General features: G+C 30.1%; 5 protein-coding genes across 8 annotated transcripts; 2 read left to right on the plus strand and 3 right to left on the minus strand.

The window, feature by feature from the left end:
* Positions 1 to 4,693: 4,693 nt before the first annotated feature.
* Positions 4,694 to 7,534, minus strand: LOC105252288 (putative peptidyl-prolyl cis-trans isomerase dodo). Its single transcript, XM_011259598.2, has 3 exons — positions 7,334 to 7,534; positions 5,959 to 6,171; positions 4,694 to 5,863 (listed from the first exon to the last, which is right to left on the minus strand). The coding sequence occupies exons 1-3, from the start codon at positions 7,386 to 7,388 to the stop codon at positions 5,643 to 5,645; spliced, it is 489 nt and encodes a 162-aa protein (XP_011257900.1). The 5' UTR covers positions 7,389 to 7,534; the 3' UTR covers positions 4,694 to 5,642.
* A 228-nt stretch (positions 7,535 to 7,762) lies between these two features.
* LOC105252372 (presenilins-associated rhomboid-like protein, mitochondrial) lies at positions 7,763 to 14,553 on the plus strand. Of its 2 annotated transcripts, none has more exons than XM_025411123.1 (8): positions 7,763 to 7,955; positions 8,993 to 9,176; positions 11,876 to 11,977; positions 12,060 to 12,222; positions 12,333 to 12,553; positions 13,415 to 13,516; positions 13,677 to 13,774; positions 13,973 to 14,553. In XM_025411123.1, exons 1-8 carry the CDS (start codon positions 7,909 to 7,911, stop codon positions 14,067 to 14,069), a joined length of 1,014 nt encoding a protein of 337 aa, XP_025266908.1. In that variant the 5' UTR covers positions 7,763 to 7,908; the 3' UTR covers positions 14,070 to 14,553. The 2 variants fall into 2 exon arrangements, with proteins under 2 accessions (XP_025266908.1, XP_025266907.1); XM_025411122.1 differs by lacking the exons at positions 7,763 to 7,955; positions 8,993 to 9,176 and adding exons at positions 9,726 to 10,092; positions 10,203 to 10,382.
* On the minus strand, positions 14,362 to 16,477 carry LOC105252297 (S-formylglutathione hydrolase). 2 transcript variants are annotated; one of them, XM_011259606.3, is made up of 5 exons: positions 16,297 to 16,477; positions 15,529 to 15,599; positions 15,049 to 15,426; positions 14,746 to 14,971; positions 14,362 to 14,584 (listed from the first exon to the last, which is right to left on the minus strand). In XM_011259606.3, exons 1-5 carry the CDS (start codon positions 16,405 to 16,407, stop codon positions 14,402 to 14,404), a joined length of 969 nt encoding a protein of 322 aa, XP_011257908.1. In that variant the 5' UTR covers positions 16,408 to 16,477; the 3' UTR covers positions 14,362 to 14,401. The 2 variants fall into 2 exon arrangements, with proteins under 2 accessions (XP_011257908.1, XP_011257917.1); XM_011259615.3 differs by lacking the exon at positions 16,297 to 16,477 and adding an exon at positions 15,781 to 15,854.
* A 59-nt stretch (positions 16,478 to 16,536) lies between these two features.
* LOC105252307 (coiled-coil domain-containing protein 39) lies at positions 16,537 to 23,810 on the minus strand. 2 transcript variants are annotated; one of them, XM_020027856.2, is made up of 11 exons: positions 23,643 to 23,810; positions 22,635 to 23,060; positions 21,880 to 22,101; positions 21,623 to 21,814; positions 20,992 to 21,207; positions 20,524 to 20,907; positions 20,127 to 20,381; positions 18,590 to 19,072; positions 17,403 to 17,615; positions 17,029 to 17,320; positions 16,537 to 16,774 (listed from the first exon to the last, which is right to left on the minus strand). In XM_020027856.2, exons 1-11 carry the CDS (start codon positions 23,742 to 23,744, stop codon positions 16,662 to 16,664), a joined length of 2,898 nt encoding a protein of 965 aa, XP_019883415.1. In that variant the 5' UTR covers positions 23,745 to 23,810; the 3' UTR covers positions 16,537 to 16,661. The 2 variants fall into 2 exon arrangements, with proteins under 2 accessions (XP_019883415.1, XP_025266905.1); XM_025411120.1 differs by having other exon boundaries at positions 16,537 to 16,777.
* Positions 23,811 to 23,994: 184 nt separating this feature from the next.
* Positions 23,995 to 25,614, plus strand: LOC105252314 (glutathione synthetase). Its single transcript, XM_025411125.1, has 6 exons — positions 23,995 to 24,182; positions 24,651 to 24,834; positions 24,904 to 24,979; positions 25,078 to 25,205; positions 25,306 to 25,351; positions 25,500 to 25,614. Exons 1-6 carry the CDS (start codon positions 24,083 to 24,085, stop codon positions 25,575 to 25,577), a joined length of 612 nt encoding a protein of 203 aa, XP_025266910.1. The 5' UTR covers positions 23,995 to 24,082; the 3' UTR covers positions 25,578 to 25,614.
* The last annotated feature ends 163 nt before the right edge of the window (positions 25,615 to 25,777 follow it).

The raw sequence follows: 25,777 nt of genomic DNA on the forward strand, positions 1-25,777 counted from the left end.
AAAGCATTTTAAAAATAATAAAGAGCGCAATTTTAATCTTATAAAAATAATAATTTATATTGATAAGTTTTAATTTTGTAAAATATACAATTGCATTTTTTTATGTTAATTTCTAAAAATTTAATAATGCAAAGCAAATTAAATATATGATCAACTATTTTGAGGGAGCGCATTATATATTTTGGAAGCTCAAAAATAAACTGATTATTTGTATAATATCGCAATGAAAGAGAATAAATAAAGAATGTTTTTAAAATTAAGAAATAATAAATTTTTAATAAAATGTTTCATCGACTCTTTCGAAGGGAGCGTACCATTTTGGAAGTTCGAAAATAAAACCGACCATTTGTCTGATACTGCAGGGAAAAGTAATAAATTAGTGTCCATTATTTTTAAAAATCGCTCTTTATGTTTTTTTTTTTAATAAAAAAGCATTTTAAAAATAATAAAGAGCGCAATTTTAATCTTATAAAAATAATAATTTATATTGATAAGTTTTAATTTTGTAAAATATACAATTGCATTTTATTATGTTAATTTCTAAAAATTTAATAATGCAAAGGAAATTAAATATGATCAACTACTTTGAGGAAGCGCATTATATAATTTGGAAGCTCGAAAATAAAACTGATTATTTGTGTAATATTGCATTGAAAGAGAATAAATAATGTTTTTAAAATTAAGAAATAATAAACTTTTAATAAAATGTTTCTAAAATTGAAAAATCTGTGTTTTCTTTCAATATTTTAAAAATAATAATTCATATCGATTATGTATTTTTAGTTTGTCAGATTACGCCCAACATATATATAATTTCTGAAAATTTAATAATTCAAATTAAATCAGATACAGATTTTATTAAAGTCTCAAGAAATAAAATCCTTTTAATTGCATTTTTAAAACTCAGTTAATCAAACTTTTTTCTTTACTAATAAATTAAATAATCATTTTCATCTCATAATATTTTTGTTAAGAAGAAATTGTGTTTTAAATAATTATTAATAATCTTATGCAGATTAAAATAAAAAAAAAAAACATAGTGCATAATATTTCCCGTTTCAAAGATATGATAAGAACGTGATATTCACCGAAGTAATGTATAATACAATGTTATTCTGTCATATGTAGATTCATATGCGTTCGACTCACTCGAGTAATCAACGTATTATTCTCGATCAGGAGAGCGTGGCCATTTTAACCCTTTCGCGCTTAATGACAGCTATTTTATAAATTAATCGACAGATTACACATATAAAAGCTTGTCAGAAAGCAATTTAAACCTATTAAGAGCTACTGTGAAATATCGAAAGATCAAAGAAGAATTACAAATATATGTGTAAAAGATGTTTCAGATTTTTTTTCAATCTAATAAATATACAGGGTGTCCCAAAAGTCCCGGACCGGTCGAATATTTCATAAACTATACATTTTAGAAAGAAATGTTTCAGACAAAAGTTATATGGCTCGAAGGGGGCCATCAGATAATGGCAAGGTCAAATCATTGCCACTAATGGCAATGATTGCCCCCTTCAAGCCATACAACTTTTGTCTGAAACATTTCTTTCTGAAGTGCATAATTTATGAAATATTCGACCGGTCCGGGACTTTTGGGACATCCTGTATATTTCAAAAATATTAGAAAAAGGCAAATAATTTATGGAACATATTGAATTGGAATGAATGCAACTAGATTAATCATAAATAATTGAAAAATCATTCTCGATATTTCTGTTAAAAGGAAAAAATAGATTTACTTATTTAAGCAATACATCAATTGTTCCATTATCAATTATTCTATCATCATTTCATCTCGTTGTAAATCAAGATGCCTCAAATTTTGATTTAAAAAATTTCTCTGGTCCTCTAGATATTTTTGCACAAAATTTTGAGTAAACTTAGATAGGTACAACTTTTTAAAATAAATTTCATAATCATACCATTCCATATTTTATATCCGTACCATCGAGGAGGAAAGATATAAAATATGAAATGGTATGATTATGAAATTTATTTATTTATTTATTTTAAAAAATTGCACCTATCTAAGTTTCCTCGAAATTTTGTATAAAAATATCTAGAAGACTAGAGAAAAATTTCTTCATATTTTATATTCATACTATTGAGAAGGAAAAAATTATTTAAATTTCAAATGTTAAATTCAAAAAAGTACTGAAAAGACTGAATGACTTTCATAAAATAAGCATTTTTCATTTTTTTATTTTTTTTATTACTTACGAATTTATAATTTTAAAGATAATCTCTTCATAAATATATTTTAAAATAGGTATATTTACTTGCTTGAAAAAATAAAATAAAACTGTGATTGCAATATGGAGCATGTGTCTAATGTATATTTTTATTCTGATATTTCTGAGAATTCCAGACTTCTCCAGGAAATTCGGGCATCTTGAGGAATGCGAATATGTTGACGTGCACTCAATAATCGACGCTTATTTTCTAGTTAAAAAACGTCACATGACTAAAAATAAAGATACCAATTCGTTATTTTTTCTATCACGTGTCTTCTAGCGCTAACAATAAGTGTGAACTGAAAATTACCCTTAAATATATACGAGAAGCGATCAGGATTATTTTCAAAAAGATTTTTTTAAGAATCATATCAATTAAAATCGTTAGAAAAACGTCTTAGAACTATGAAAATTTTTACTTAAGTTTAACATTTATATAAGAGAAATATAATTGAAAATTTGTATAAAATAATTTAATTCTTATTTTTTTCCAAAGTAAAATCGGTTTTGAAAAATATAAATTATATTTTATAATAATTTATCGTGTAAATGTATAATAATTAAGTATAATAATTAATAATAATTATATGATAATTATAATATTTATATAATAATTATATAATTATATAATATTTATATAATAATTATATAAAATTATATACAATAAAATATATTATATGATTGAATTTATACAATGAGAATATAATTGACATCTTTTTATAATTACGTAGTGAAAAAGAAAATAAATTGTTTTGAAGAAATTAAATATACAGAGAATATATACGATATACGCACACATATATTTCTCAATATTATTTAATGTATTTCGTTCTCATCGGTAGAAGCAAACTGACAAGTACATAGTGATCGATGAAATTGATACGACGCATATTCAGTATTTTAAATAGTATTTTTGGAGAGACTGCCTTTTTTCTCATCATTTAAATTACAATTCATACAATAAAATCAGACAATTAATTAGTAATTAATGATTAACAATAGCAATTAATGTTTGTGATTTTCACATATCTGAAGATTAAAAAACTGTTAAATTCCTTCAACATCGTATGTGCTTTGATTAAATGATAGTTAATTAACATCAACGGTAACATTTATTTCCTACAAGTAAACGGGAACGATCTGACCAAAGATAACTAGTCGTGAGTCATTAAAGTAGCTGCGCACATTTGTTGATAATATTACAGTACAGTTTTCACAACTCTTTAATCTTTTCGCACTTTATCCTTCGATGATATTCTGCATAAACATACAAGGAATTAAAATTTCACTAATTTCAAAAGAATGATCTTTTGTCCCATTCGAGTAATCGTATTTTACTTTTACATAAACAAATGTTTATGCTTTTTTATAAAAAGTAAAAGAATGAAACAATTTCTTCTCAAAACACATTTCTTTTTTGCAAACATATTTTCACTTTAAATGTGAATTATATTATAAAATATTGAATGTAATATAATATTGTGTGATCTTTAAATATTCTATCGACATCATACATCTATTTAGAAATATTCAAACAATTTTATCTACACGAAAATCTTATTTTAGAAATATTCAAACAATTTTATCTACACGAAAATCTTATTTTACATCTGTATTTTCTAAAGTAAAATGTTTGTATTTATACATATATATCAGTTAAATATATAATTTATTGCGTTTTCAATTAATAGAAATTGAAAGTAGAATGAAAGAGACAATAGATCATTCAAATAAATCTAGCTATCATATTGATGTGATAGGTTACTAGCAAATCTCTCAAAATTACACCTAAAATCTCGTAATAAAATTTAAAACGTATATATTATCCCTCTGCTACATGTACATCTAAGCATAAATCATTTTGTGTGTAGAATCCTAGTGGTAAGTATGGTAAATTCATGTATAATACATTAATTTATATGTTTTATGTAACAAAGCTAAAACTGATTCTCTAAAATTGCCCCAGTTATGCTTGTTTCATACATCATAAACCTTGTTTTACAATATACGTTGCAATATGTATATATATATGAATTTATTTCCAAATTTAACCATTTCCAAAATTCTCTATCTTTCAGGACAAATAAAACATTTAAATATATTTTTTAAATTTACTTTCATGTCCACACAATTTATTGATTTATTAAAAGAAATAAATTTTCCATCTTATATTAGTTGTTTGTTATTTGTGTCATCTTCGAATTGGAATTGGTATTTTTCGGAAATACGACATTTATATATTTTTTCATGATTTCTCTTCCCGATATTACTGTATTAATATCAAAAATACATCAAGACCTATGATGGGGCAATAAAAATGCTTGTTGAAATGTTGAAGTATGTATCGTACTGCAAATGCATTAAATATTACACAGGAATAGAAGATTAATAAAAAAAAATGGAAAAAAACATATTTATTTTATTTTAAAATTGAAAGATTGGGAATTCTATCAAAATATTTACTTTGTCAATATATTTAAAAACTTACACAAAAATGAAACTTACTCTCAGTATTTAACTGATAAAACATGCTTTCTCTCAATGCTATGTAACTTCAATTTCAACTTAATTATAATTGACTCAATCATATAGTGTATGTTTCAATGCAAATAAATAGGATACAATTAAAAGAATGAAACTTTATCATACACATGATTAAAAGTTAGCCAATCAATATTACAATAGTTTTGTTGCCAAAAGTAATCTGCCATAACACTCTTTAATATTTCGTGCAACTTTTTTTCATTATTCTACTAATAACAACCGTACAAAGTTATTAAGCAATAATTAATTGCATAGTTCATTTTTCATTTTTAACTTTTATCAAGCTGGAAGATACATTTAATATTAAACAATCTCTATATCTTGCAGTAAGATAAGTGGATTCCCAAAAAAGCGTTTTCAAATATTACTTCCCCTAATGTTGATAATTTCCAATATTAATATCCCATATCATATGATATCCTCATATCAATGACATTATGATATATGCACTCTTACACTTAAAATATTAATTATAATTAATTAATATTAATTAAGGATGCCTCAAAAATTCTTTGATTGCATCATTAATTTCCTATTATCCTATTTCAAAGCACAAAATTATCGACAAAAGTAGGACAGGAATAATTTTACGCTTAAAAATATAATGTATGTAAAAAATCAAGCCTAAAAAAATGTTTCAATTTGAAATACCAAGTTTAAATTCTGATTTAAATAAGGCATACCGCAACAATCAACGTATGATGTTGGGAGAGAACACCCATTGGTACGAATTTATAGTCGTTAAGATTAAAAGACAAAGAGAAAGAGAGAAAGAGAGAAAGAGAAAGAGAGAGAGAGAGAGAAGTTTCTCACGAGTCTTCGGCAATTTATTTCGCGCTCAGCTGGGGCTTATTTAGTCCGTTGGATGATGTGAATTCCGCTATCTGTGTGCACGGGCGAGGACAGCTCGCCAACCTTCAGCGTGAAGGCTGCTTGCTCGAAGGGCTTCTGCATTGCGCCTCGACTGAAGGGCCCGAGGTCACCACCGCGCTTCGCTGAACTACAATCGCTGTACTTGGAGGCGAGTTCGGCGAACGTCGCTTTGCCGGACGCGATTTGTTCTCTATAAGCTGTCGACAATATATTTTCTATGTAATATTGTACATCAAGAGGAATATTCTATTCTTATAAGTTATATGAATGAAGAGTATTTATGAAGGATTACATTTAACAAGTTCAAGAGCTTCTTCCTTTGATCTAGTAATGTTCTCTTCTCGCCAGGACGAAGGTCGTCGAGAGCCTGAATGTTTCACAAGTAGGTGAGAGCATTGCACTTCTTCCGGACCATCTGCTTTGCCGTTGTCAGATGGATCTGCAGGTTTATCAGGTCTGTCCCATTGGCTCTCCTTAGTATAAATATTTAAATAATAGTGCTGACCTGCAATCGTGACATAAATTACTACAAAATTCACTAGAAGATTTTATTATGCGACATGTTATTTTTATATGTGTAATAAAATTATTTAAGACAGACATTTAAATTTATTTTCCTCCCTGCCTGTATTTTATACTCATTAAAAATTAAACTTAAAATTGAAACTTGAATTAAACTTAAAATTGAAAGAATTATCAGTAATGTTAAAAATAAAATTATTGACAATTTGTTTGACAATTTGTGAAGTATTCTTTTAGATTGAATTTTAGGTTCACATATTTTTCATAAAATAATTTCATAAAACAATATTATCGCTCCCCTCAAGAATATTCTAATAATGTGTACCAAGTTGATATCTGAATAGCTGTTTTTATTTTTAAAAGTTCATCTCAAAAGACAAGCTTAGGTGATCCCTGCTGAATATTTCAAGAGTCAAAATATTTAAATAATAGTGCTGACCTGCAATCATGACATAAATTACTACAAAATTCACTGGGAGATTTTATTATGCGACATGTTATTTTTATATGTGTAATAAAGTTATTTAAAACAGACATTTAAATCTATTTTTCTCCCAGCTTGTATTTTATACTCGTTAAAAATTAAACTTAAAATTGAAAGAATTATCAGTAATATTAAAAATAAAATTATTGACAATTTGTTTGACAATTTGTGAAGTATACTTTTAGATTGAATTTTAGGTTCACATATTTTTCATAAAATAATTTCATAAAACAATATTATCGCTCCCCTCAAGAACTCTCATAACGTGTATCAAGTTGATATCTGAATAGCTGTTTTTATTTTCAAAAGTTCAGCTCAAAAGACAAGCCAAGATAATCTCTTTGGAATATTTCAAGAGTCAAAATTGTTGACAGATCAATAAAAAAACTTTCCTAAATCAAACTCTTGACTTTTCAACAACGAATGTTCGCAGGAGGCGGAATCTCCTGACGAGGAAGGATCTCGAGGAGGCGGATCCTCCTGGAGAAGGTTCTTCTCCAACTGAAAACTCGTAGTATCACGTCAACTACGATTGCGAGGAGACTCCAGGAGTCCCGAGCAGAAGGCCTGGGCCTTCTTCGATTGATCGTCTCGGCGAAAAAAATGCCGGCGGACGCCGGTGACGGTGGGATTCGTCCGGGCCGATCCCGAAATGACATACCGGTCGACCTGCTGAGGCGTTTCTCCCAACCCGCTGGTAGCTCCTCGTCCGCCATCGTCGTCTCCTGGAGGGTATCTTCGGGATTACAACTCTCGTCGTTCTCTCCCTCACGTCAAACGCCGCGGATCGCCTCCATTGCATGCGCCGAGAGCCGAAATTCGCGAGCTCGAGAGGCCACCAGGCTCGCCAACCCCTCCGAGAATAATCCTTTACCTCCTTCATGCGACGTGACATCTCGAGGAACGTTTGACAGGTCGATTATGTCGACAGCCAATCGCGTTCGCCGCTGCCTAGGGTCCCTAGCAGCGCTCGGCCAATCGGAGAGCGCCATTTCGAGTCGGCCAATGGGCGGCGCGCTCGAGCGGGCGCCGGCCAATGGGCGGTGCACTCGAGCGGGTGCCGCCCACCGCGCGGCGGTGGTGGGGGGACGACGCAGAGGAGTGGGGGGGGGAGCGACGTCACAACTTCGATCGCACGAGAGAGGTTATCCGGAGCGATTGTAAATTCCTCACGCATGTTCAGGCGCGGGAAATCTTCGCGGATCTTTCCACAAACGTGCGACAAATTTCGGTAGCATGACAGTCAGGACGCTTCTACACCTGGGTGACACGACGGGCAGATGGTGCGGATTTTTCTGCTATTTTCTCGGTCCCTAGCATCCTTGACATCAAACTACTTCCGCTCTCTACGCTTCTCTCTTTTGTAAAAAAATTATCCCCTTTTTATCCAAGTTTCTTCAAAATAATATGAATTTCCTGAAATTTTATTCCCGAAAATTATTAAATTTTCATGTTTCAAGGATATTGATTCCTTGTATTTATTACACAGGGTGTCTCATATGAATGGTATTGCTGTCAAAAAATATAATTATCTTTTTCTTTCCAAGTGTTTTCGAGATATCTCAATTTTTAATACAATGTATTTGCTGTTGTCTTTTTTTTTAATTCTTTATATAAAGATTTATAAATTTGTAGAAATTAGGAAAATATGTAAGACACCCTGTATAAGGTGATTTTTAATCGCAATACATGAATATACTTTTGCAGAAATTCAGAATAATATTAATTGGTAAAGATTCTTCTCCTTAAAATTATAATATAACATAACGTGATCTGGGTATATTAAAGTATCTAATGAGCGTATTCAGGAAAATTGCAATCAAACATAGCTTTCGCTTTTAGAAGCAACAAGTAGAATTCATTGCCATCTTATATAATACAATTTTTCTTTATTAGTAACACAAGACAATTTCTAATTGATTGCCGATGCCAACTTTGCCATTCAAAGCAATAAAATATTTCTTGTAAAATTATGTATACTTATATTTATATTTAATCTTATTTATTTCATATTTTATTTATTTATTTATTTTATATATTTTATATTTAATTTTATTTATTTCATATTTTATTTATTTATTTATTTTATATATTTTATATTTAATTTTATTTATTTCATATTTTATTTATTTTATATATTTTATATTTAATTTTATTTATTTCAGATTTATTACCTGAAGTATGAATACACAATTAAGAATTACATTCTGTACATTACAAATAATTACATTATGATTTTTTAATTATAACTTAAATATATGCTACATAAAATTGTTTATTATATTTATAAATTGTATTAATTATATTTATGAAATTGCAGTTTCTTTGCAACTATACAAAATTGTGGGCCAAGATTGCAAACACCACAATATAGGCAAATAAGAAGTCTAAGGAGGTCACAGATTTCCCTCAAACAGTCAGCATCCCCTTTTCCAAATGTTCATATCGAATCTGGAGCTGTCCAGCCTGCAAGGCTGTGGAAGCACCTTGGCTTCACCATCATGGTAAATAAGTAACTCACAAAGCTACTCATCAGCTTTATTTATAAAATCGAGTAATATATTTTATAAGAATATTTTATATTTTATTCAATATTATTTATAAGAATATTTTAAATTTTATTCAATAATATTATTCATAAGAATATTTTATATTTTATTCAATAATATTATTTATAAGAATATTTTATGCAATAATATTATTTATCAGAATATTTTATATTTTATTCAAAAAGGCTAATATGAACCACGAGCGTTGAAGTTCCACGCAAAACAAGATACGAAGTAACAAATTAAAAATGCAAACTTAAATAATCATAGATACCATATTGAATATTATTCTTCAAAAAAGCACATAAAGAATAAATCGAAGTTCAAAGTAGATAAAACGCAGACATTTCGATACTCTCCGGATCCTTCTAAAAAAAAACATACAATAATATACAGAAAGAACACAGTCAGTACGAATGTCTGATGTAATAATGTCAAATTGCCATCATACAATTAAAAAAATTTTTTTTTCAGAGACAACAATAGGATGAAAATTATAATATAAATTAAGTTTCGCAAAGGGAAATTACCGAATTGTATTGGAATTGTTCGAAGGGCCGCCAGTCACTCACCTGGGCTTCAAAAGATAGATTGGAGTTTTGTGTAAAAAATGACAAAAAAAAAAAGGACGTCCGTTTCGATGGAAAGAGTGTATAAATTCGCCGAAAATGCGAATCTGAATGATCATTAATTACGTTCCCTCCCACCCCCTGTCTCCCGTTTTTCGGGATTCCTTCTTTTCGCTCCTCAGTCTATTGCGCCACATTTGGCCGGCGACACATCACTGCGATACTCTGATCTTATTTTCATCGATATGCGCTCCCTCTTTGTCCTCGTGATCCTTTCACACGAATTATTTCGATGTCTGGGTGTATGTTTATTAATTATTAATTTTCTTTAATTCTTTTTTTCTCTCGCTCGCTCGCTTGATCTTGTTTTCTGGGAATGCATGTTGCTCTGTCCTTTTCTATTTTATTTCAGATCTCTACCTGTGCTTCTGAATATTATGGAGTTGCGAAATTAATGATCAGCCTGATTTGCATTTTCTGCGTCACTGCAGCATTTTTATTTATTCTTTCCTTGCACCATCGAAACGGATGGCTTCGACGATTTTTCGTGTCATTTTTTAAACACGGCTCCGATCTGCTTTTTGGAGCACAGGTGAGCGACTCGCGACCCTTCGAATATTTTCAGTGCAGTTCGGTCATTTCCTTTTACGAAACTCAATTTATATTATAATTTGCCATTGTCGTCTCTGGAAAAAAAATTTTTTTAATTGTATGATGGCAATTTGACATTATTATATCGGACATTGTACTGACTGCGTTCTTTCTGTATTATTATATGTTTTTTTGAGAAGGATCCGGGGAGGATCGAAACGTCTGCGTTTTATTCATTTTGAACATTGATTTAATGTTCTTTATGTCCTTTTTTGCAGAATAATATTCAATATATTATCTGTGATTATTTAAGTTTGCATTTTTAATTTGTTACTTCGTATCTTATTTTGCGTCGAACTTCAACGCTGGTGGTTCATATTAGACTTTTTGAATAAGTTCTTATTGATTTTTATCCAACAAAGCACCTTATATATTTTCTAATTTGTTTTATTTACAGGGTCCCATTTTAATCGATCACCCCGAATAACTTTTTTAATTTTGATTGTAGAAAAAAATGTTTCAGACAAAAGTTGTATAGCTTGAAGGGGGACATAAGATGATGTCATTAGTTTGACATTGAAGAGTTACCTGAAGGTCACGTGAAGGTCACATCCAACTTTTTAAATGGGACACCCTATATGCTTTTGCATATTCTTGTAGTTCATCTCGAGAGCTTTCCAAAACACTATAATTAAGTTAGTTTTCATTAAGTACTTTCCGAGTTATGAGGCTTGAAATCATTTCTTAATTTTACATAAACCATACACCATTTACATAAAATATCTAGTAAAATATTCATTTTTCGATTATCCTACTTTAATACTTTTATGTACAAAATAATGAGAGGAATCAATTAATGTAAAGAAAACACATAATTGTTTCGAAGAAAAAATATGTAATTAATTTGCAATTAACAATTCCATATTTTTTCTTAAAAATAACTGTGTGTTTTTCCTTTACATTAATTGATTCCTCTCATTATTTTGTACATAAAATTATTAAGGTAAGATAATCGAAAAATAAATATTTCACAAGATATTTTACGGTTTATAAAAATTAGGGTAAAATTAAGAAATGATTTCAAGCCTCATAACTCGGAAAGTACTTAATGAAAACTAACTTAATTATAGTGTTTTGGAAAGCTCTCGAGATGAACTACAAGAATATGTCAAACTAATGGCACCGTCTTATGTCTCCCTTCAAGCCATACAACTTTGGTCTGAAACATTTTTTTCTACAATCAAAATTAAAAAAGTTATTCGGGGTGATCAAAATGGGATATCCTGTATTTTATAGTTGAAACGACACATTTATTTCGTTTATGTGTAAGAAAAAATAAAATTAATTTAGAAATTTATAGAAAAAAACTTCTTTTTATTCTCTCAAAATTGTTGTCAACAATGTTAAAAATAGAAAGAATTTGATCGCTGCTAACAATTGAAATAGAATCTTTTATTCTTTGAAATGAATGGTTTTTTAACATTTTTGTTTCAGTTTAGCAGTGCCTCTATGGTCGGTGCTGCAATTTGGGAATATGAGCGTATCAGAAGCCAGACGTACAAGATAATCCAACGTTACAGACAGTTTCGAATTAATGTATGTATTAGTTAAAATAATATGTATTTAGGAGATGTGATTCCCTCACGTTTTACTGTATATACAATAATATATTGGTTAGCGAACAGGATGGAGGGGCGAAATAGAGACATGGTGGAGAAACTTGACAGAGGGACAGAAGATGTTCGTGCCTATATGTTTTATAAACGTAGTGACATTCTTAGCTTGGCGAGTGCCAGCTTTCCAGAAAACGATGGTGCGCTATTTTTGCGCTAATCCTGCCAGTAAGTAATATTATCATTTCAAGCAAAGCTTGAAAAGAAAGAAAAATTTGGAACATTTCTTTTTCTTTTCTGGATTATTGTAAATGCTGATTTGAATAATTCTTGCGTAGATGCGACGTGCTGGCCGATGCTGCTTTCCACTTTTTCACATTATTCCATATTCCATTTGGCTGCAAATATGTACGTGTTACATAGCTTCAGCACGATAGCTGTGACAACGTTAGGAAAGGAGCAATTTTTAGCTCTGTATTTATCGAGTGGAGTAATAGCCAGTTTTGCTAGTCATGCGTACAAAATTATGTTTGGTGTGCCTGGTCTTTCTTTAGGAGCGGTAAGCAGCTTTATCTTATAAAGAAAAAAGATTATTAACACACACAAATTTTTATACAGGGTGTCCCATTTTAACTTGGACAGTAAAATATCTCAAAAACTAAGCCCAGTAAACAAAAATATTTCAGACAAAAGTTATATGGTTTCGAGGGGGACATAAGATAGTACCATTGGTTTGACTTTTGAAGAGTCACATGAAGGTCAATTCTTCAATTTCTTAAATGGAATCTACATTTTCTCATTACATATTCTTGTAGCTTATCTCGAGAGCTTTCCAAAACTCTATAATAAAATATTTTTTCATTGAGTACTTTTCGAGTTATGAGGGTTGAAATCATTTCTTAATTTTATATTTTTACATAAACCATAAAATATCTAGTAAAATATTCATTTTTCGATTATCTTACCTTAATGCTTTTATGTACAAAATAATGAGAGGAATCAATTGGTGTAAAGAAAACACAGTTATTTTTAAGAAAAAATATGTAATTTACAATTAACAATTACATATTTTTTCTTAAAAACAACTGTATGTTTTCTTTACACGAATTGATTCCTCTCATTATTTTGTACATAAAAGCATTAATGTAAGATAATCAAAAATGAATATTTTACTAGATATTTTATGATTTATGTAAAAATATATCAAGGTCAAACCAATGGTATCATCTTATGTCCCCCTCGAAACCATATAACTTTTGTCTGAAACAATTTTGTTTGCTGGGCTTAGTTTTTGAGATATTTTACTGTCCAAGTTAAAATGGGACACCCTGTATATTCTTGTAGATATTCCGCAAATTTATAATTATTTTTGAAAATGAAAGTCCGATATTCTAGAGAATATTTTTGTTTCTATTTTCAGTCAGGGGCAATTATGGGTGTTCTTGGATTTATCTGTACACAATATCCTGACATACGACTCAGTATCATTTTTCTTCCTATGTTTACCTTTACAGCTGGTATGGTATGTATTCCCAATCTTTATGTTGAAATTTTATAAAAAAATTTTGATTACATAAATAAAAAATAGCACTATTTTCTCTATTAAATTGTTATATAATAATTTGTGATATATATTTATTCTGATATATATTTCTCTGTTGTTCTATATTTTTCTTACTTAGGCAATCAAAGGAATAATGGCTATGGATGTTGTTGGTTGCACCTTAGGATGGAAGTATTTTGATCATGCTGCGCATTTAGGTGGTGCACTATTTGGAATGTAAGTTTAGTCACGTAACAAAATTGAAGATATAAGACTTGCATTATTATATTTCTTTTCCATTAAAAAAAAATAATGATATTATATAAATGCTCATTATAAATTTAATTCGCAATGTAAGATAACTTTTCTAATAAAATTTTTCATCTTTACCAAATAATATAAGTCGCACTATAATTTATTTTTTCTAAATTGCAGATTTTGGCAAATTTGGGGCAATGCTAATATCTGGCAAAAACGGGAACCACTTCTGACCTTGTGGCATAGGTTCCGAGAATATAGTAGATCACAATGATATTTTTCTTATTCTAAATTTTTGTTTACGCAATATTCCTAAATTGTAAAGTTTCTATTATCTCGAAAAACAAATTTATATATGCATTATATATTTTTATTATCTATACACCGTTTTTACATAATGAAATATAACTTTATCACTTCTCCAAAAAGAAAAACAATAAACATAGACATTAAAATAATAATTCATGTAAAAATTTTTATAGAAAAATGCGAGTCTTTGGAGAAGATTTAGTATCATTTAATTCATAATTGTAAATCTCTTGTCAAAAATATAATATAGATTGCAATATTTCAAAAATCCAATGCCTTTAACAATATTGAACATACTTAACTTTTAAGATATTTTATATGATGCTTGAAGTGATCCTCGATAAATGTAGCTATAAAGTAATAGCTATGATCATAACCATCCTGAAATCTGAGAGCGAGTGCAATCCCGTTATCCTTGGCAGCATTTAATAAATTTTCTGGTAATAATTGATCTTGTTTCAGAAACTGATCTTCTTTACCCTATAAAATGTACAAACACATATTAACAAAATACAATTTTCTTTTTATAAAGCATAATCATCAATTAAAAAAAACTGAAAGAAAACTTTAAGAGTCAATTAAATGATGAAAAAGTGAGATACAAATTAAAATCAAATATAAATGTAATTTTAAAATCAAACCTGATCTATTAAAATGCTCAAAGGTGGACCATCGTATACTTTTGCTAATTCTGTAGCATCCCATTCTTTCCACGCAACATTATCTTCTGGTCCCCCCAGGTATCCTTTGAAAGCTTTCTTTCCCCATGGACACAAAATTGGATTGCTTATAGGTGCGAAGGCTGAGACTGTTTTATACTGTCCAGGATTTTTAAAGGCGCATATTAAAGCGCCATGTCCTCCCATGCTAAACAAACAAGAGGAACTTTTTAAAGATCACATTCAAAAATATCTCTGCAAAAAATCTGTCACTGTTTTTCACACCTGTGACCCATTATAGACTGTTTGTCCGCTAAAGTTGGGAATTCCTTATTAATCAAAGCAGGCAGTTCTTTGGTGACATAGCTGTACATCCTGTAATTTTTACTCCACGGTTCGCGTGTCGCATCCACATAGAACCCCGCACCACTGCCAAAGTCGTAACTGTCGTCCTCCCCAGGAATATTCAGTCCTCTAGGACTCGTATCAGGTATAACAAGAAGCACGCCATAATTCGCAGCGTATTTCTGAGCTCCAGCTTTCTCGCTGAAATTAGCCTCGGTGCAGGTGAGCCCAGACAGCCAATAGATAACCGGCACGGGGCCCTCTTCGACTTGGGGTGGTAGATAGACAGCGAATCTCATCTTGCATCCTAATTCTGTGCTATTGAATAATTATAATTGTCAGTGCAAGTATTCCATAGGAAGCTTTACTGTTCTAATTAAGTTAATAAATGGTGGCTTTTGCACAAATCGTGTATTTTACCTGTTGTGCGAATACACCTTCTGCCATCCTCCAAAAATTTTGTTGCTTTGGACTTGCGTTAACTCGGACATCTGGAAATTATTGTTAGATTTTTAATAAACAATATTCTTAAATATTTATATATTTTCTTAAACATCTATTATCTTATATATCTTATATATTTTCTTAGATTCACAAATATTATTTATTTGTTAAACTAAAATTTCGGTGAAAAAATTTTCAAATTAATTAGTAATTTTTAAAAATGTTTACATTTCAGATTCAATAAGAAACTGTAGGATACTTCTAAGGTTGGGTTAGTTTGGCTCAGTTTAGGTTAGGAAACTGATAAATAAAGGTTATACATGAAGGTTAACCGATGAGTCTCTAATATTTTATAGATAAATATTTTGTTTTTATAAATATAAATGTATATAATTATATTTTTTTTTACGTCATATAAAAATATATATATATATAATTTTTATAAATATATAATAAATAAAAATATATAACTTAATATAAAATATATAATTTTCATAAATATCTAATAATATAAAAATATATAATTTTTATAAACTTTATAAAGAAATATGCATTATAAATTTTTATCAAGATTTTAAAGCAATTTCACTAGAATTTAATATGCATTTATCTTGAAACAAATTTTATTACAACTATTTATAATCATAAATTTCTCTTAACAGAGAAAAAATAATAAATAGAAAATAAATAAAATTTTCATCCTTTCTTATAAGTATTTCTGAATTTCTTTGAAACATTACGTACTTTTTTATATCCGAAATGCGCGGATGAGACTTGTAAACTGGACCAAAATGCTCGAAAAGTCACACGCGAACGAGAGCGAGAGATGCAAGTTATCTTTAACATAGAAAACATGATACTTTGGACTTATCTCTCAGATTTTTATGTGCACGTGTATCTATATGTATGTTCCATACATATTTAGCATCAGTGGTGCAACTATTCCAAATGATTATAAACATGATTGTTTTTTTTTTATTTTTTCTCTTATTATATAAATATCTCAAAACAAAAGCTCTTACAAGCCTTTCTTTTTAATATATGAAGAGTTATATAGATTAATTCTTCTATTACACAGTCCTAATTAATATATATCAACAAAATGATCATCACGATTTTTTTCCTAATTGTTGTTTATCTTGTATACTAGAGGACCTCTTTGACAAGGCAATTTTTGTAGGACACGATTCGCGCTTTATATTCTTTCTTGAGATGTTACTTGCTGCTGAAACGAAATACAAGTTACAAAAATTAATAATTATCGAGAAATCAAAAAGAGATATCAATCGAAATTAATTATTTAATTAATTAAATTAATTATTTAAAATTTAAAATATTTAAAATATTCTTTTTGTTCTGATCCAAATATTCTGATAGTATAAAAGTTTAAAAATAGACGACATAAATATATATATATATATATATATATATATATATATATATTTAAATATTCTAATGTAAAAGTAATAAGCGTACGTTTCTCGAATTGTGGCTCTATCTTAATTATACTGCCAATACTCTCTCTCGACGATGCGAGAACGCTTGTACGGCTTGTACCCTTCGCAGGCTGATCTAAAGAGCCTGCAGAACTTCCGTAAGGACTGATGGGCGACCTGGTCGAGGGAGGAAAACTCGGCAGCTCGATATTTTTCGCTATCAATAATTTTTTAACATACGCTTCAGCTTCCACATGACGAATCGTGAACTCTGCGATGTCTTGCAGGACTAGCGCGTTCTGTTCTTGGAGCTCACGCAATTCTACCTCTCTCTGAAAAGTGGAATTTTGAAATGAAATCGTCAAAGAATGCAATTCATCGTCTGCAGATTTTCTGCCTGCAATTTTCAGTCACCTGTTGCAAAAGTATGACGTCGTCTCTCTTAAGAACGTATAAGTTCTGTATATCCTTTTGCGCTTTACGAAGACTCTTATCAGCCCTGGAAATCTTCTCTTCCTGTTCCGTCATTTGTTTCTGAATATCCGACAAGTAACGTTGCTTATTTTCCTTCTCCTCCTTCATCTCCTCGATGTTTTCAAGTAGTTGAGTATAATCATTTTGCACTGTCTGTCAGATAAAATTATATATTAATAAAAATTATAAATTAAAAATTACATATTAATCATATACAGGTCCCATTTTAATCGATCACCCTGGATAACTTTTTTAATTTTGATTGTAGAAAAAAATGTTTCAGACAAAAGTTGTATGGTTTTAAGGAGCACATAAGACAGTGCCATTAGTTTGACATTGAAGAGTCACTTGAAGGTCACGTGAAGGTCACCTCCAACTTTTTAAATGGGACACCCTACATGCTTTTGCATATTCTTATAGTTCATCTCGAGAGTTTTCCAAAACACTATAATTAAGTTAGTTTTCATTGACTACTTTCCGAGTTATAAGGCTTGAAATCATTTCTCAATTTTACATAAACCGTAAAATATTCATTTTTCGATTATCTTGCCTTAATACTTTTATGTACAAAATAATGAGAGGAATCAATTGGTGTGGAAAACACATAGTTATTTTTAAGAAAAAATATATAATTGTTAATTGCAAATTACATATTTTTTCTTCGAAACAATTATATATTTTCTTTACACCAAATGATTCCTCTCATTATTTTGTACATAAAAGTATTAAGGTCGAAAAATGAATATTTTACTAGATATTTTACGGTTTATGTAAAATTAAGAAATGATTTCAAGCCTCATAACTCGGAAAGTACTTAATGAAAACTAACTTAATTATAGTGTTTTGGAAAGCTCTCGAGATTAACTATAAGAATATTCAAAAGCATATAGCGTGTCCCATTTGAAAAGTTGGATGTGACCTTCACGTGACCTTCAGGTGACTCTTCAATGTCAAACTAATGACACCATCTTATGTCCCCCTTCAAGCTATACAACTTTTGTCTGAAACATTTTTTTCTACAATCAAAATTAAAAAAGTTATTCAGAGTAATCGATTAAAATGGGACATCCTGTATTATTTCTTGATAGTTAGGGAGGAAAGCTCTTATATGTGAATGCGCGAAATACCCGCAATTTATCGGACAACTGTTGCAGCTGCGTTTGCCTTTGGTGTAGCTTTTGCCGCACATCGCGCATTTGCTCGTCGAGTCTTTTCTGCTCTATCCACTCCGGCGCGTCCTGGTCGACCGCGGTCAGATTGTCTCTGTATTTATCATTGCACACGTTTACCACGCGTAACGTGTTCTCCATACTACGTATCTCCTGCTCGGTCCGTCCGATCGCTTCGTCCAGCTTGTCACCTCGCTCCCGCAACAAATATCGCTCCTGAGCGCTTTGTATCTTCAGGTATGCGGTGCTCATCGGCAACCCTTCCGGGCTGGCGCCTAACGCGGCGACGCCGCTGTCATATCGCGCTTGCAGCTGCCGTATCCTGCTCTTTCTCTCGGTGATAGCAGCCCGCAGCTCCGAACACTCGTTGCTAGCAACCCTTTTTTGCACGATAAGCGCCTCTTTCTGCGCCGCGATTTCCACCGAGCGTTCCTTAAGCGCCTGCGAGCAAAAATGATGAGATGTTGCGGGTGACAACTGCTTGATTACGCGATTGAACCGAGTAGAATCGATTCAAGTTATGTAAAATCTCTTGTTTTTAAGCTAATGTCTTTTTTTAATTATACAGGGTGTCCCATTTTACAGGACCCACTCAAATATCTCAGAAACACTGCGTTAAATCGAAAAATGTTTCAAACAAAAGTGTGGCTTCAAGGGGGCTATAAGATGGATAATGATTTGACCTTGGAAAATCATTTGAAGGTCATGTGAAGGTCAGCTTTAAAATCTTAAATGGGAACCCCCATTTTTTATTTGGTATTCATGTAGTTGACATCGAGAGCTTTCCAAAACACTATAATTAAATGTTTTTCCATTAAGTTTCCAAAAGTTTTTCCATTACTTTTCGAGTTATAAGACTTGAAATAATATCTTAATTTTATATAAACCATAAAATATAGTAAAATATTCATTTTTCGATTATTTTATTTTAATACTTTTATGTACAAAATAATGAGAAGAATCAATTGGTGTAAAGAAAAAACATAGTTGTTTGTAAGAAAAAAATATGTAATTTGCAATTAACAATTACATATTTTTTTTAAAAAACAACTATGTGTTTTCTTTACACCAATGATTCCTCTCATTATTTTGTACATAAAAGTATTAAAGTAAGATAATCGAAAAATGAATATTTTACTAGATATTTTATGGTTTATGCAAAATTAAGAAATGATTTCAAGCCTCATAACTCGAAAAGTACTCAAAGAAGAAATACTTTATTATAGTGTTTTGGAAAGCTCTCGAGATAAGCTACACGAATATGTAATAAAAAATAGTGAGTTCCATTTAAGAAATTGAAGGTGACCTTTACGTCACCTTCAAATGACTCTCCAAGGTTAAATCATTGCCACTATCTGATGGCCCCCTTGAAGCCACACAACTTTTGTTTGAAATATTTTTGGATTGAACGCAGTGTTTCTGAGATATTTGAGTGGGTCCTCTAAATTGACACACCCTGTATTAATGAATTTTAAAATGATCAAATAAGACTTACCGCTTCGAGATGGAGACGATACTTCTCTAAATCGTAAACTTTATCGCTCACGTTCATCGTCATTCGCTCAAGCTGTGATACTCGAAGGCGCATTATACTTTCCTCCACTTGTCTCTCCTCGTTTCGGGATTGTGCGATCCTCAATCGCTTCTCGCCTCCGTCCAACAGCAACAGCAGGTCCTGCTTCTTGCTCCGTAGCCGCTCGAGTTCGTCGTTCTCGCTTGTCAAGCAGTTAGACATTTTCCTCATGTCATGCTGAACAGGGAGAAAATGTTCTCCTTAATTAAATCTTAGTCAAATAAATTTTCTGAGATTTTGATTGTACGGTTTTTTTTTAATTAATTTCAAGATAATTTTTATCAGGTGTCATAAACTTGAGGAAAGTGCGAAATTTTACCTCTAAACTAGTAATCTGATTTTGCAACAGTTTAGAAGTAGCTGTTCTTTCGTTCAGTGCAGCTTGCAACTCCTCAATTTTTTTTTGCTTCCTCTCGACCTCGCTCTTGTCGTGCTCGTATCCTCTAATTCGCTCGAGTTTCATCTCGCACTTTTGCAGATTAAATTCCACTCGATAGAGGTCTTCCTTTTTCTCGCTCAACAGTTTCTTCTCTTTCGCTAGCAATCCGGCAAGCACATCAATTTTCTTGTGTTCACCCTGAGCTTGCACCTGCATCGTCCTCCTTTCATTCTCCAACTCTCCAATTTTCTTCGTTGTCCGTAAAATTGCGACTTGCAGCCGATTCAATTCCTTGACAATCACGGATTTCCGTTTCTCGTCGTGCTAAAAATAATAAAAAATTGTACAACAAATTATTATTATTCTTCCCAAGATTGTTCGCATCAACTTCATTCTCACAATACATACTTCAATCATCTTCTCCAAGCGTTTTGTTCTCTCTTCAACGTTTAACTTTTGGCTCTCGATTTCCTCCAAGGTCGACATTAGATCATCGATCCGTTTCTTGCAATTGTCTACCTTTATACATTTGTTCTCGATGTCAATCTTTTTGCGTTTCGCATTAGCTCGGATTTGTTGTGTACGACGTCCCAGATCCCCAACTAATTTTCTCTGAGTATGAACCTGTCTCGACAATTATTGTTTAAATTATAAAGATAATCAAAATAATAAAGTAACTGTAAATTAACATGGAATAATTTAATAAAGCTAGATCTATAATTTTTAATCATCGCTCAAACTATAATTTTTTAACTATAATTTTTTATGTTAATATTTATATTAATATTTTTTATATTAATATTATTTTATTATATTTTTTATTTTATTTTATTATATTTTTATATTAATATTATTTTATTATATTAATATTTACATTATTGTTCAAACTATAAAGATAATCAAAATAATAAAGTAACTGTAAATTAACGTGGAATAATTTAATAAAATTAGATCTATAATTTTAAGATTTATAATTTAATAAAACTAGATCTATAATTTTATGAAAAATATAATTTATAAATCTTTGGTGTCTTCACACCTCGATGGCGTAAATATCGATCGCCTCTGTGATTTTACGCTGCTTATCTCGGTTTGCGACAAGTTCTTTCTCCGATTGTTTAATCAGCTCTTCCAACTGCTTATTATTTATAATTTGGTCTTGTAAAAATTGTTCCGCTTCTTCAAGATTGCTCTTTTTTTCTCTGTCGATCTCTCGCAATGTGTCGATTTCCTACGATTTACATATATTTGATTCTATATTCTACGCAGAAATTGAAAGAAATTGATCATATATACTTTTAGACTATTCTGTATATCATTGTCCCTCTGGCGCAGAACGTTGACGCTTTGTGTCCATTGATTTATCATCTGCCTGCGCTCTTTTAACGCTTCCATGTACAATTTTGTTGTACGGTCTAAAACAATTTCCATCTCATGTATCTCGTCAAAGGCCTTGACAGTAGCTTGACGGTAAGTTTCAAGTTCTCCACTAAGTTTCTGCCGATTTTGCTCCAATTCCTAAAAATAAAATTATCTTTACACTATGTATTATTTTGATGTATATATTGTATAATTACAACTTTTAAGTCTTTGTATAAAAAAAATCTAACTGATAAAACTGTATTCTTATAAAAAATTCCATCTTTATAATATTTGTTAATTTCCAAATATATTTTATTCTTAAATATATAATATTATTTAATTACAAAAACATTTTTGAGATTATATAAGTTTAAATTTCACAATTTTTCAAAATAAATATATAAATTAAATATTAAGAGATAGAAAGAGAGAAAAAAATCTAGATTAAGAATCACAAATTTAAAACTTTCTAAAAAGTTTCTAATGCAAAGATTTTAATATTTTTAATTCCCTAATTGTAACATTTTTCATTATTTCTTTTCAAGATAGAAAATAAAACAGCACGTTAAAGTGTCTATTTATATCAAATCAAAATATTTCTCTGTCTTCTTCCAGATAAATGTACATTTAAAAATATTCCTAGACTTCTTTAGATAAACATATATAAATCTTAATTGCCCTTGCACTACCTTGTACTTTTGTGCATCTTGCTTCATGTAAATCTCTATCAGCTGATTATCCTCTTCCTTTTGCACAAGCATCTCCTCACACTTATGTAAATTATCTTCGTCGAAATGAACCGTTTGTTTCGCCTTAACTATTTTTTTTGTTATTTTTAGTAACTCTTTTTCTATGTATGATACTCTGCCATTCACATCCGACCACTCCTTTTCAAATTCGCGCGTTTCTTGACGTAGTGACGACTCCTTGTTGCCACTGAGCTGATACAGATGATCCTCTGTCTCCATCTGGGTGGAATGCTCCGCGAGCAGCTTCTGATTAAAATCATGTCGCATGGTTACATCGCTGGCGTGCTTTTTCATCATCTTCAGCCGTTCTTCCAGATTCTCCAACTTTGTATTTAGAGAGACTTTGTACTTGGTCTTTCTAGCAACCTATAGCAAACAAAATATAAATGTCTAAAAAATGGTTTTACAATTTATATAATTCTTTTTCGAATAACCTTATAAATAAATTTAATTTAATTTATTACCATGCCCTGTAATTATTTTCTATATTATTTTAGATTTATATAATTGAGTGTCATAATAAGAATAAATAATCTTCGAGATATTAATACCAGAAAATTACTTTTTATATCAATAATAAATATAAACAATAATATAATAAATATAAAAATTATTCAATTATGATAAATATTTTTTATTTCTATTTCATTAAGAGAGACTTGGATTTTTGTTTTATTTAAAAAACTTACTTTTGTTCATATTTAATAACAAATTTTTATTTTATTATTAATTTATAATAATTATAAATTATTATAAATTAATAATAAAAGAAATTTGTTATTAAATAAAATTTAATTATTAAATTATTAATTTATAATAATTTATAATAATTATAAATTACTAATTTAATAATTAAATTTTAATTAATAATATTATTAATTTATATAATTTTAAATAAACCAAGAGAAATTATAAGATCTTGAGATTGACACTTTGTTGCATCCTCACCTCCTCTTCCAGACGTTTATTTTCCTCGTTAGCTACAGGAATTCGGAAGCCATCCTGCCACCCTAGCTGGCTCAGGATCACATCAATATTACCTGTCGCCATGTATTAAAATATCGTGCTGTTCTAATTACTCGCAACAATTCGTAAGCGTCATAAAACAGCACAATATTGACGCAATTCGCGACGCGGTGACGTTTGTATCTCGTTACCATGGTAACCGACAGGATAGCCAATAGGAAGAGAGAGGGGACTCGCGGGCTCGGCTGAGGCCGGGACTGACCAATCAGCGCGAAGCAACCGGCCGGCTGGCTGCGCTGATTGGTCAGCTCCAGCCGCGACCGAGTACGCCATCTCTGGTGAACGTTGTTGACATCTGTCAATATTCTTCGCGACGATAACGCGTGATGACAGCGTAAATTGTTGCTCGATTCGATTTTAACATGACTGCCTGTCGATTAGAGCCCTGTATCAAACTTCCTCTTTCGGAGGAGAAATTGAGAGAAAGCGTGGATAAAGCAAAGGATTGGACACTTATGCACGGTAATCTTGCTGATACCGATAACAATTAAGTCACCTGTAGGACACGTGACGCACGAGTAACAAGTGGTTGCTTTTGCTATTTTTTCGAATTAGTTATCAAGATTTGAAGAGATTTGAATAAAATTTTAATTAATATAATATAATATAATTAATTATTATAATATTAATATTAATATAATATAATAATATTAATATAAAATAATTAATTTAATATAATAATATTAATATAATATTAATATTATTATAATATTAATTTGATATTAATATTAATATAATATAATAATATTAATATAATATAATTAATTTAATATTAACTTAATATAATATTAATATAATATTAATATTAATATAATATAATAATATTAATATAATATAATTAAATATAATATAATATAATATAATTAATATAATATAATTAATATAATATAATGTAATTGATAACACATGTATATATAATTTGTTATTTAGGAATATCCAAAAGATCTATGAAGAATTACAGTAAGGATCAAGTACAGCTACTACCATTTACGCTGATACCATCGAGCTTTCCTCAGAAGCCTTTTCTCATCGTAAAAAATGTACAAGTTTTGTTAAATCAACTTATTCACAAGGTCGCTTACGATAAGGAGTTTCTTACAAATAGTTTAAAGAGGTATTGCAAGTTTATTTATCATAATCTTTTTTTTTTTCATTGCGATATGACATTATATATTTGTTTTAGCACCATCCAAACTGATTCGTTTACAGCAAAATTGTTTCGTATTTACGAAACAGTATACGAAGAAGGCTTTAGTCAGGTATGTAAAATAAAATTTTGCAGATATCAATGAAAAGATCGAGTGGAATAAAAAAAACAGAAGAGTATAAAATATATCTTATTCTTATAATTTTATAGAACATAAGTCTTGGATTACTAAGATCGGACTACTTATTACACGATGATTGTAAGATAAAACAAGTTGAAATAAATACAATAGCAGCTAGCTTTGCTGCCTTGGCTACTATTACATCTCAATATCATAAGTAAGCGTATAATGTAAAAATTTTACTTATTTAAAAATCTATTTGTACACATAATTTATGCATATGTATCTATTTTTATAAAGTAAAATATTTATTTTAGATATATATTAGGAGAATTGGGATATACCAAGGAAGCAAATGAACGGGTGAGTTATTAGAACTATTTTTAAAAAGTATAATTGTCTACATTATTTGTTTTCCATAATAAGCTGAATTTGTATTATTTTGATATTGTAATATTTTTAACATATTTTATGTGTATCATTTATTATTTATTAATTACCATTAAATAAGATTCCAGAAAATAATGCCATTATTGGATTTTGTGAGGGACTAGTACGTGCATGGGAATTATATAATAATACAGAGTAAGGATAATACAGTAGATATACAGTAGATATACAGTAGATATACAGGGTGTCCCAAAAGTCCCGGACTGGTCGAATATTTCATAAACTATGCACTTTAGAAAGAAATGTTTCAGACAAAAGTTGTATGGCTTGAAGGGAGCCATCAGATAGTGGCAATGATTTGACATGGGAGTCATTTGAAAGTGAAGATCACCGTCAATT

This window comes from Camponotus floridanus, unplaced genomic scaffold (assembly GCF_003227725.1).
Source record: "Camponotus floridanus strain SB8 unplaced genomic scaffold, Cflo_v7.5 scaffold376, whole genome shotgun sequence".
Taxonomy (NCBI): Eukaryota; Metazoa; Arthropoda; class Insecta; order Hymenoptera; family Formicidae; genus Camponotus; species Camponotus floridanus.